This window comes from Schistocerca americana, chromosome 1, assembly GCF_021461395.2.
Source record: "Schistocerca americana isolate TAMUIC-IGC-003095 chromosome 1, iqSchAmer2.1, whole genome shotgun sequence".
Classification (NCBI taxonomy): domain Eukaryota; kingdom Metazoa; phylum Arthropoda; class Insecta; order Orthoptera; family Acrididae; genus Schistocerca; species Schistocerca americana.
This window is the reverse complement of record NC_060119.1, coordinates 147,714,632-147,727,170: the sequence shown is the minus strand read 5'-3', so window position 1 is coordinate 147,727,170 and position 12,539 is coordinate 147,714,632. Positions and strand designations below refer to the sequence as shown.

Here is a 12,539-nt window from a genome sequence, read left to right as displayed (position 1 = left end):
GTCTGCCTTTAATCCGACCTGGTGCGGATCGCAACAACTCCTGCAGTTGTCTGGGTCACATTAGTGACCTATATGCGATCTCCTTTACAGATGAACCATAATTTCCCAAAATTCTCCCAATAAAAAGAAGTAGACCATTCGCCTTCCGTACCACAATCCTCACAAGTTTGTTCCATTTCATACCGCTTTCCAACGTTGCGCCCAAATATTTAATCGGTGTGACTGTGGCAAGCAGTGCGCTGCTAATGGTTTATTCGAGCATTTCAGGATTGTGTTTCCTACTCATTCGCATTAACTTGTATACGGGGGGTTCAAAAAGTCTCTCCGCAGTGCCGTATGATTGTTCGCCGGCCTGGGTTTTCCAACGAAACAGTAAATGCACGATACTGCAGTGATATTCTGTACCCATTCATAGGAGAACTTGTGTTAAGTGAAATACTGAACGGTTATTTTCAACAAGGTGGTGCAACCGCGCATACAGCTCGCGTTTCAATGTCACTGCTTGCTGATGTCGTTGGTGATCGCATAATTTCACAGGGACTTTGGCCTCCACGATCGCCTGACCTAACACCACCTGACTTTTTCTTCTGGAGTGCAGCGAAAGCAAAGTCTATAAAAACCGTCCATCGACGAATTGAAAACTGCATTATCCACTTTTACTGCTTCTGTTATAGAAGAAGTGTTAGAGCTTGTGTTTTGGAAACATGATTAGACGAATTGAATTGTGTATTCAACAACAGGAGGGACACTTTCAACATTTAATGTGAAAATTTGTAAGTAAAAATGAATATTCAATAAATTAATAACTTGTATTTCGCTAAGTTTAATTTCGGTATATTCACTGCGTCATACGGCACGCGCGGAGAGACTTTTTGAACACCCCTTATTTCTACATTTAGAGCTACCTGCCATTCGTTACACCAAGAAATATTGTCTGAGTAATGTTGCATTGTCCTATAGTCACTAGTGTTCGAGACCTTCCCCTATACCACACCACCACCACCACCACCACCACCACCACCACCACCACAACCACCACCACCACAACCACCACCACTACCAAACAACCGCAGATTGCTCCCCATCCTGTCCTCCAGACCACTGTGCGTGTTCTTATATTTAAGAGATTTAATCTCGCCTTTGGATGTGTAAATTTATGCAGTGTATAACTCAATTGTCATTTCTTCTCAACGGCGAGCTACAGCCACAACTTACCAATATAATACGAGGATCACTCCAAAAAACATGCACACTATTTCTGTAAAAATACAGTTTTCATTCTGCATGTGTGAAAGTTTTACAGTGTGTAGATACATCCTTCCCGCTTGTTTTCAAACTTAGTTCAACCTGTTCCCGTTAGTGGCGCCGTCACAGCATGCCTTCAAGATGGCTGCTACACTTGACGATCATCAGAAGCAACGTGCTGTCATAGAATTCCTGTACTGTGAAAACGAGACAGTGGGAAACATCGACAAGAGGTTGAAAAAGGTGTATGGAGATGCTGCTGTCGATCGCAGTACAGTTAGTCGGTGGCCAAGCAGGTTACGTGATGAAAGCGGGCACGGCAATATTGAGGATTGTCCTCACAGCGGCAGGCCTCGTACTGCACACACTCCAGACAATGTGCAGAGAGTTAACGAATTGGTGACTGCTGACAGACGCATCACAGTGAACGAATTGTCACGCTACGTTGGGATAGGGGAAGGAAGTGTTTGCAGAATACTGAAAGTGTTGGCGTTAAAAAAGGTTTGTGCCAGGTGTGTTCCCAGTATGTTGACAGAGGCTCACAAAGAAACAAGAAAAACGGTATGCAGCGAACTTTTGGAACAGTACGAGAATGGTGGAAGAATTGTGACGGGTGATGAAACGTGGCTCCATCATTTTTCACCAGAGACGAAGAGGCAATCAATGGAGTGGCATCATGCAAATTCACCCAAGAAAAAAATTCAAAACCACACATTCTGCTGGAAAAGTTATGGCTACCGTGTTTTTTGATTCCGAAGGCCTCTTGCTTGTGGACATCATGCCAAGTGGAACCACCTTAAATTCTGATCCATATGTGACAACACTGAAGAAACTTCAACCTCGACTGAGTCGTGTTCGACCACATCGTCAAAAGCAGGATGTATGGCTGTTGCACGACAATGCACGGCCACACGTCAGTCAGAAAACCATGGAAGCGATCACAAAACTCGGATGGACAACACTGAAACACCCGCCTTACAGTCCTGACCTGGCTCCATGTGACCATCATCTCTTTGGGAAACTGAAAGACTCCCTTCGTGGAACAAGCTTTGAAGATGACGACTCCCTTGTGCATGCTGCCAAACAGTGGCTCCAACAGGTTGGTCCAGAATTTTACCGGGCGAGTATACAGGCGCTGGTTCCAAGATGGCGTAAGGCACTTGAGAGGGATGGAAATTATGTGCAGAAATGAACATATTCTTCCTAAAGGATGTATCTACACACTGTATAACTTTCAAACATGTAGATTAAAAGATGGATTTTAAAAAAATAGTGTGACCTTCGTAAAAGAAAAATGTTGTAACTGACCAAGAATGCATTATCTTTACCAACGAGAGGTACCAAAAGTGGAGGAAGTATTAATTAAAAGCATCATAACAGCTACCTGTCAAACTGGTCACTGCCATTAGTTACAAGCCACGGAATGCTGCGGACGGATATACCAGCGAACCCGCTCTCTACGAGCAGGCTACACCCATCAAGCCCAATTACATGGTCGAGGATCCCTGTAAATGGGCAGTTAGAGAAGAAACCCTGACGGTGGGAGCAGATACAGACCTGACCTCGGGGTGTGCGTCCAGCATGGCCCTCATGAGCGTGGTGCCCGAGCGGGGGACGCCGCCGATGAAGATGAGCGGCATCTCGCGGTCGTACGGGTACACGCGCCGGTCCGAGCCCACCACGTACTTCTGCAACAGAAAATGGCCGCTGCAGAAACACCTGAACCAGCCGCAACAGCTTGGCAGATACTCACATACATAGGAATCCAGAAAAATGTAGGCACTCTTTGACAGTCAGTATTACTGGAACGGAATGACACACAGTTACAATTCTTGCACGGGGGGAAGGTTTTTGTGCGTGCTCAAAGCGACCCCTATCACCTGCCAAAATACGTCAATGCCACGCTGCCTCGATGGTTTCTCGTAGTTGGTTCAATGTAGCTGGCTTCCGTTGATAAACATTTTTCAAGGTCCTCCATAGGTAGAAGTCAAGAAGTGTAAGGTGGTACTCAACAATCGTCCACGTAGTTTTTCATCCAAACAGACTCTCACATCTCCGTGGTAAGGTAAAATCTTTTATTCCAGACACCTCTTGGATGACTACGAAGTCTTTCGCGACAGAGTCTGTGCATAAAGAGTTCTGTTTACTTGCCGCATCAGATTTGGATAAAATCCCGAGCTTTCGATGACTATCTCCGTCATCTTCGTCAGGGGTAAAACTGACTGTCATGGACTGTTTTTTTTTCTTTTATTGTGATTTCATTCCCCTGCCCCATATGGGCTGTCAGCGGCACAATTCGCCGCTCTTCAGCCAAGTGACATGACAACTCAAAATAAGAATAAAATGTTACATACATAAGGCGATAAAAAAGGGGAACTTCAAACAGAGTAATGGGAGAAAATGGAGGTAAAAATAGACTGACATGGAGACGTTCATGGGGGACAGTTCAAAAAGTCACCCGAATGTTGAAAAACACAGTTGGAGATTCTTAAAACACAGAGAAGACACAGGTTAAAAGTCGGCCACAGTATTAAAAACACTCCAGAAAAACACACTTAAAACCCACTTGGAGCACACACGACGAAGAATATATCTGCCAGGTGGGACCTGCCGAGGGAAAGGTCAGAGAGGATGGAAAAGGAGGGGAGAGCAAGGGGCAGCAGGGGAAGTGGCGGGATGAAGAGAGTAGAGGCATCAGCGGGTACACGAAGAGGCAGGAGACACTTGGGGCGGGAGATGAAGAGGGAAGACAGGGCAGGAGGGAGTGCAGAGACACTGAAAGGGCGCACAAGAGATGGCGGGGGAGTAGGAGGGGGAAGCCGCTCAGGAGGAGGGAGGGGGAGCAGAGGGAGCCCTGAGGAGGAGGCAGGAAGATGGGGTTAGAGTTGGTAGGAAGGGTAGATGTCAGGGCGAAGCTCATCATCCGGGAGGTTTTTTTTTTTTTTTTTTTTTGGTAGGGTTTAAGGGCGCTCAACTGCTGAGGTCATTAGCGCCCAGTCACTGGTGTTAGAGCACAAGGAACCTGCTAAAACTCAAGGGGATGGGGGGACATCAAAAGGACCTGACAAAGATGCAGATGAAATAAGTAAAAAGGTTAAATGTCTTTGGTCAAGCCAATTAAAGTTATAAAACGCAGAAGACGAGCAGCTGCTCGAGCGTCATCAGCTAAAACATCCGGTAAGGTAGATGGCAGGGACAGGACAACACGAAATTGACTAAAACGGGGACACGACAATAAAACATGGCGCACCGTTAATGCCTGACCACAAGGGCATTGCGGGGCTGAGTCACCAGAGAGCAGGTAGCGGTGGCTAAACCGGCAATGCCCAATCCGCAACCTGGTCAGAAGGACCTCCTCGCGCCGAGATGGTCGGGAGGAAGTTGTCCAAGCAGTTGGGAGCGGTTTTACTGCCTGGAGCTTGTTTCCTTGGAGGGATGACCAAGCATCCCACCACAAGGACACAAGCCTCTTACATACATCCCCACAAACGTCAGATGACGGGACACAATGGGAGGCTGGCCGAGGCTGGAGGACTGCAGCCTTGGCTGCAGCATCCGCAGCCTCATTCCCAGGCACTCCTACATGTCCGGGGACCCACAGAAAGCTGACAGAACCGCCATTATCAGCGAAACAATGGAGGGACTGCTGTATTCGTTGAATCAAGGGATGGACCGGATAGGGAGCCCCAAGGCTCTGAAGAGCACTGAGTGAGTCAGTGCAGAGGACATACGATGAATGGCGGTGGCGGCGGGCATACTGAATGGCCAGATGGAGAGCAAAAAGCTCGGCCGTAAAGCTGGAACATTGGTCAAGGAGCCGATATTTAAAGGTGGCGGTCCCGACGACAAAGGCACAGCCGACACCATCGTCAGTTTTGGAGCCATCGGTGTAAATAAAGGTGTGACCAGCAAGTCGAGCACGAAGTTCGACAAACCGTGAGCAATACACTGCAGCCGGAGTACCCTCCTTCGGGAGTGAGCTGAGGTCGAGATAAATACGAACCGGAGCCTGGAGCCAAGGTGGTGTCGGGCTCTCACCCTCTCTGAAGGTGGTAGGGAGGGCAAAATCCAATTGTCGAAGCAGGCGACGGAAGCGGACTCCGGGGGGCAGCAGGGCAGACACATATAACCCGTACTGACGGTCGAGAGAATCGGCGAAGAAGGACTTGTAAGAGGGGTGTTCGGGCATAGACAACAGCCGGCAGGCATACCGACACAGCAGTATGTCGCGCCGGTAGGTCAACGGTAACTCGGCAGCTTCAGCGTAAAGACTCTCGACAGGACTAGTGTAGAATGCTCCGGTCGCAAGACGTCTCCCCCGATGGTGGATGGAGTTGAGCCGGCGTAAGAGGGATGGCCGAGCGGACGAGTAGACGAAGCTCCCATAATCCAGCTTCGATCGGACTATGGACCGATACAAGCGAAGCAGGACAGTGCGATCCGCTCCCCAAGATGAACCGCTAAGAACTCTGAGGACATTAAGGGAACGTGTACAACGGGCCGCCAAATAAGAGACATGTGGAGACCAACACAGTTTCCGGTCCAACGTGAGCCCTAGAAACTTAGTTGTGTCCACGAATGGAAGAACAACGGGACCGAGATGTAAGGATGGCGGAAGGAACGCTTTATATCGCCAAAAGTTGATACAAACCGTCTTCTCTTCAGAGAACCGGAAGCCATTTGCCACGCTCCATGAGTAGAGGCTGTCTAGACAACGCTGGAGGCAGCGCTCCAGGAGGCATGTTCTCTGGGCACTGCAGTAGATCGCGAAGTCATCGACAAAGAGAGAGCCTGAGACATTAGGTGGAATGCAATCCATAATTGGATTGATCGCGATGGCAGAAAGGGCTACGCTCAAGACGGAGCCCTGAGGCACTCCGTTCTCCTGGAGGAAGACGTCGGACAATACGGAACCCACACGTACCCTAAACTTTCGATCCGTTAAAAAGGAATCAATAAAAAGGGGCAGACGACCGCGTAGGCCCCACTTGTGCATAGTGCGGAGGATACCTCCTCTCCAACAGGTATCATAAGCCTTCTCCAAGTCGAAGAACACGGCTACCGTTTGGCGCCTTCGCAAAAAGTTGTTCATGATGAATGTCGACAAGGTCACAAGGTGGTCAACAGCGGAGCGGCGGCGACGAAAGCCGCATTGGACATTAGTAAGTAGTCGTCGAGATTCAAGAATCCAAACTAACCGAGCATTAACCATGCGCTCCATCACCTTACAGACACAGCTTGTAAGAGAAATGGGGCGGTAACTAGAAGGAAGGTGTCTATCCTTCCCGGGTTTGGGTATAGGAACAACAATGGCGTCACGCCAACGTATGGGGACCTGACCTTCGGTCCAGACGCGATTGTAGGTACGAAGAAGGAAGCTTTTGCCCGCCGGAGAAAGGTGTGCCAGCATCTGAACGTGAATGGCATCTGGCCCCGGAGCAGAGGACCGGGACAGTGCAAGCGCACGTTCGAGTTCCCGCATAGTAAAGGGGGCAGTGTAAGTCTCCAGATTCAGCGAGTGGAAGGAAGGTCGCCGAGCCTCGTCTACCTCTTTCCTGGGAAGGAAGGCAGGATGGTAATGGGCGGAGCTTGAAACCTCCGCGAAAAAGCGGCCAAAGGCGTTGGAGACAGCCACAGGATCAACAAGGACCTCATTACCTGAGGTCAGGCCAGGTACTGAGGAGTGGGCCTTAATGCCCGACAGCCGGCGCAGGCTACCCCAAACAACGGAAGAGGGAGTAAAACTGGTAAAGGAGCTCGTGAAAGAGGCCCAGCAAGCTTTTTTGCTGTCTTTGATGACTCTACGGCATTGCGCTCGGAGTCGTTTGTATTCAATACAATTCGCCAACGTAGGATGGCGGCGAAAGGTGCGTAAAGCACGTCGTCGAGCACGGATAGCGTCCCTACAAGCCTCGTTCCACCAGGGGACGGAAACGCGACGTGAAGAAGAAGTAGTACGAGGTATGGAACGTTCGGCAGCATTGATAATAACAGCCGTGAGGTATTCGACCTGACTGTCACAACTGGAAAAATCGTGGTCCGGAAAGGTCGCCAGGGAGGAGTAAAGTCCCCAGTCAGCTTTCAGTATGTTCCAGCGCGAAGGACGTGGGGATGGGGTGTGGTGCAGGAGACGAACGACACAGGGGAAGTGGTCGCTCGAATAGGTGTCAGAAAGGACATACCACTCGAACCGACGGGCAAGAGTGGTAGAACAGATCGAGAGGTCCAAGTGGGAGTAGGTATGAGTAGAGTCCGAGAGGAAAGTCGGGGCGCCGGTATTGAGGCAGACAAGATTGAGATGGTTGAAGACATCCGCCAAGAGTGAGCCTCTTTGACAGGATGCAGGAGAGCCCCAAAGGGGATGATGGGCATTGAAGTCGCCAAACAATAAGAACGGCGGGGGAAGCTGATCGATCAGGTGCATCATGTCAGCCCGACTAACAGCAGATGACGGTGGAGTGTAGACGGTACAAACTGAAAAAGTAAAAGCAGAAAGAGTAATGCGGATAGCTATTGCTTGGAGTGGGGTGGTCAATGGGATGGGATGGTAATAGACATCGTCCCGAACGAGCAACATGACCCCACCATGAGCTGGGATACCGTCCACAGGGGCGAGGTCATACCGCTCCGAGGTATAGTGGGAAAAGGCAATACGGTCAGTCGGGCGCAACTTGGTTTCCTGGAGACCAAGGACGAGCGGACAGTGCAGGCGGAGGAGCAGTTGTAATTCCTCCCGATTAGATCGAATACCTCTTATGTTCCAATGAAACAACGCCATTGCTAGTCAAAAAGTTGGGGGAACGAGACGGGGAAGAGCTGGTCACCTCGATGGCCGCGGAGGGCCAGGTTGCGAGGCAACAACGCTACAACTGACGGCAGGCGGATCCGGTTCCATCGACTCGTCGCCAGCTGCGGCCGCTGTCCCTGATTGTGTAGGAGGGGCCGCATCATTTGCCGACAAAAGGCCGGCGGAACGCCTGGCAGCAGAGCGTCCCGGCGAAACTGAGGACGGCCGGGAGCAGCGACTCACGGATGAAGCGTCAGATGAAACGCGCCGGGGTGGAGAGGGGGATAGAGATTTCTTCTTGGAGGCCTTCTTGGAAGGCCGAGGAGGCACAGGGATGGTGGGCTGGACCCGAAGAAGGTCCTCACGCGCGGGGTCCGTTTTGGAACGCCGGACCTCGGAAGCTGGGGTCCGGAACGTTTCCCCGATGGACGCCTGAGAAGAGGATCGCTTCTCAGGTGGCGTGGGGGGAGGAGGAGGAGGAAGGGTGGCCCCTGGGGCAGGGGGGGTGGGGGCCGCGGGGGAGGAGGAGTTGGAAGGGAGGGATTTGGGAGGCGGAGGCAGAGCCCCCTGACGGGCAGAGGAGGCGGAGGGGGGACAGGATAGAGGTGAGGATACAGCGGAAGGAGTGGACACAACTGAGGCAAACGAAGTGGCCAGTGACACGGGATGAAGGCGGTCATACTTCTTCCTGGCCTCAGAATAAGAGAGCCGATCCAAAGTTTTGATTTCTTGTATCTTTTTCTCCTTCTGATAGGCGGGGCAGTCTGGGGACCTAGGCGAGTGGACGCCAGGACAATTAGGGCACCGAGGTGGTGGGATGCAAGTATGTTCCTCACGAAGAGGACGTCCACAGTCGCCACAAAGGGGCTCAGCCTCACACCGGGACGACATGTGCCCAAAGCGCAAACACCTAAAACAGCGCATAGGAGGCGGGACGTAAGGTCGCACGTCGCACCGGTAGCACATCACCTTTACCTTCTCCGGGAGAACGTCCCCCTCGAAGGCGAGGATAAAGGCCCCGGTGTCGATGCGATGGTCTTTGGGGCCGCGCTGGACTCGCCGGACGAAATGCACGCCGCGGCGCTCCAGGTTGGCCCTGAGCTCCTCATCAGATTGTAGCAGGAGGTCACGATGAAAAATAACCCCCTGCGTCCTATTTAGTGCCAGATGTGGGACAATGGAGACTGGGATGTCCCCTAGGCGGTCGCACGCCTGGAGTGCCGCCGATTGTGTGGCAGAGGTGGTCTTGATAAGAACGGACCCTGATCGCATCTTGCTGAGAGCCTCGATTTCCCCGAAGACGTCCTCAATGTGTTGAACAAAGAACATGGGCTTGGAGGTGGCGAACGTCCCCCCATCTGTTCGAGAACAGACCAAATAGCGGGGGAAGTACTTCGCCCCAAGCCGGCGGGCCTGTCCCTCCTCCCATGGAGTGGCCAAGGGGGAAAGGGCAGGAGAACCAGAACTAGAAACGGTACCTTTTCTTTTGGAAGACTCGGCCGCAGAGCGACCTGATACGTGTTGACGTTTCATGTGCGAAACGTCCGCCCCGATACCACCCACTCCGACCAGGGGCTCTCCCCACGGGCGCCACCCAGCCGCAGCAAGGGCCACCTGGCAGGATGACCATTGCCGGGAGTCCTGATGCCCCAAGGAGACGGGCATCTACTCCTTGGCCAACGTGGGGAGGGTGCAGCTCAGGTATCGGCAGTACGATCCCTGTGTTGTCAGGGGGCTACAACCTAGAGGGTACATGACGACCCCACCACAACGGGCTGGCTACCGTGCTGGATTTCTGGTGCCATGGAAAGTCCATCATGATCGCTGGTGCAGATGGAGATGCACTATGGGTGTAACTTGGACAACCCATCAGGCGTTTGGGCCCAATTTGAGGAATAATGGGTATGGTGACAACGCCGGTGCAATGCTGAGTGTCAAGGTCTTAGTGCACTTAGGACCAGTGGTACACCATGTAAGGTGTCCTTCCCCAAAAGGCTCGTACTTCAGTAGAATTTTGAAAAATGGAGGTCAAACCCCAAGGGGGACCATCACATTAAGGCCAAAACATTTGAGACTCCTTTTAGTCGCCTCTTACGACAGGCAGGAATACCGCGGGCCTATTCTTGCCCCCGAACCCGCAGGGGGGATCATCCGGGAGGGGTAGACGGTGGAAGTTGCTTTGGGAAAGGAGATGGAGGGCGTAGAGATGGAGAGAGGGTGGGACACAACGGTAAAGGCACGGCAACTGGTTGGGGGTGGAGGGGAGGGGAGACACCAGGGGGTGAGGGGGATCAAGGCGCCGTACGATATATAGTGTGCGGATGTGTTCAAGGAAAAGGAGAAGGTGGGGGAAGGGGATGAGATCGTAGAGGATGCGCGTGGGGGATGGAAGGCGGATGTGGAAGGCGAGGCGGAGTGCATGGCGTTCGAGGGTTTGGAGGAATTTATAGAACCGGGGAGGGGAGGAAATCCAAGCTACGCTGGCATAACAGAGGATGGGGCGGATCAAGGACTTGTAGGTGTGAAGGATGGTGGAAGGATGCAGACCCCACGTCCATCCGGACAGGAGGCGGAGGCAGTTGTAAGCTTTGTTTTGGATGGTAAGAAGATGAAGAGTCGTAGACCGGTGAGGATTCTGCTTTTATAAGTAGTGGACGGCTTCTCATTGGCTGGATGACGTCACGGTGAAAACGGCACGTACAGAGGTGGCGGCCTCTAAATCCACAGATTTTGTTTGCGCGCTTTATCCAGTGTTGCTTGCAGCGCCATCCATCGCAACAGGCGGAGAACTGCGAGGAATGTATGAAGTCTCCCTCTGTGCTCTTTCTTTATCAACTGTGCGCTTCCATGCGTTGCTGAGTGCATATCCGGAGTCTCTGTTGAAATTATTTTCACAAAGTCTAATTTCAAATGCTTCCCTGATGACAGAGTCCTAATGCTTTGAATCGTGAACCGGTATTCTTGTTTCATCGGATAAAATCTTATGTTTATTTAACAAACTGTGCTCAGCCACCGCTGATTTTTCTAGACACCTGTATTTCAGGTGACGCTGATGTTCCACACAGCGATCGGCAACAGTTCTTTGGCCCACATAATTTTTGCCACACTCGCAAGGATCCTGAGAATTCCCGGTACTCTCAGGCCGAGAATATCTTTCACGGGTCGCAACATTTCCTTAATCAAATGGTTCAAATGGCTCTGAGCACTATGGGATTTAACATCTGACGTCATCAGTCCCCTAGAACTTACAACTACTTCAACCTAGCTAACTTAAGGACATCACACACATCCATGCCCGACGCAGGATTCGAACCTGCGACTGTAGCGGTCGCGCGGTTCCAGACTGAAGCGCCTAGAACCGCTCGGTCACACCAGCCGGCTTTCCTTAACCTCCCTGGGTTTTATCAAAATTTGACGCGGCAAGTAAACGGAGAACTTTTTATGCAGATAATATCGATGTTTGCGACATATGAAGACACACCTCACCAGTTACAGAACCTTCAAGACAAATGGGCCAATCAAAGTGTGCGATGACAAATCACATCACACAGTAACACCCGGCAGTTTAAAATGTTTGTCCAAGCGAACGTGAGGATTTTCAGGAGCCCGGTATACGCAGTTGTGGCTGTTTAGTCCCTGCAAACCGTTGATCCTCGCGAAGAATGCCTTCAAACCACTCGCAATACACCATCCTTCGATTCGGGTCGCCCTCGATCATTGCGTGAAGCGATCTTTGAATGTACACTTTCCATTTCGTAGTCTTCAGAATTCGTCGTACGCTTGATCGGCTTACCCTGCTTTCACGTGCACCCTCCACCACAGATTTTGAGGTGACCTAGTAATTTGTTGCAACACAGCAGCGTTAGAAGCTGGACTTGTTGCTGGTTTTGGTCTTGGTCGGCCAGACCCTATCCTATGCCATCCTGAACAGTACCGTCGGCTTCAAATTTATCCCAAATACGATAAATTGTTGTATGTGTTGGTGGCTGTTCCGTACATATTGCGCCATTGACGTTCTACCTCCATCAGGTTTTTGGACTTCCAGTACCACCTCAATACCGCCTTCCGTTGCTCAAACGACAATATTACTTCAGTCATTGCTGGATTCTCGTCTCCTGTGAGACGCATGCCAAGATCTATTGATAAAACAATGGACTACGCTACAGCACAAAATTGCAACGATATATGAAAGAGTATCTACATATTTCTGGAACCCCCATACAAAAGGTGTATCATAATCAACAGTGAAATCTTACACAGGTGACCTGACGCGGTAAATTAAGGAAAAACGTTCCACTCAAGAGGGATGCTTAAACGGACTGTCTGCGAGATAATCTTGTAGTGCTGAGTTTACGAATTATAAAGTATGATAAAACGTGTGAAAAACAGATGCACACTTCGTAACAAAAAAAGAAGTGAAAAATTCAGAGTACAAGTTCGATTGTCAGTGTGCGAGGCGTAATCCAACACTAAAGTCCGTCTGATCATTAAAAAAAAAAAAAAAAAA

General features: G+C 50.9%; 1 protein-coding gene across 4 annotated transcripts in view; it reads right to left on the bottom strand.

The window, feature by feature from the left end:
* LOC124551307 (protein-tyrosine sulfotransferase-like) overlaps nt 1-12,539 on the bottom strand; it is a 911,580-nt gene that overhangs the window by 148,593 nt on the left and 750,448 nt on the right. For all 4 annotated transcript variants that reach the window (XM_047126327.1, XM_047126332.1, XM_047126319.1 and 1 more), the window contains one exon: nt 2,803-2,933. In XM_047126327.1, the coding sequence (XP_046982283.1) occupies nt 2,803-2,933 (131 nt within the window). The remainder of the gene's footprint in view (nt 1-2,802; nt 2,934-12,539) is intronic.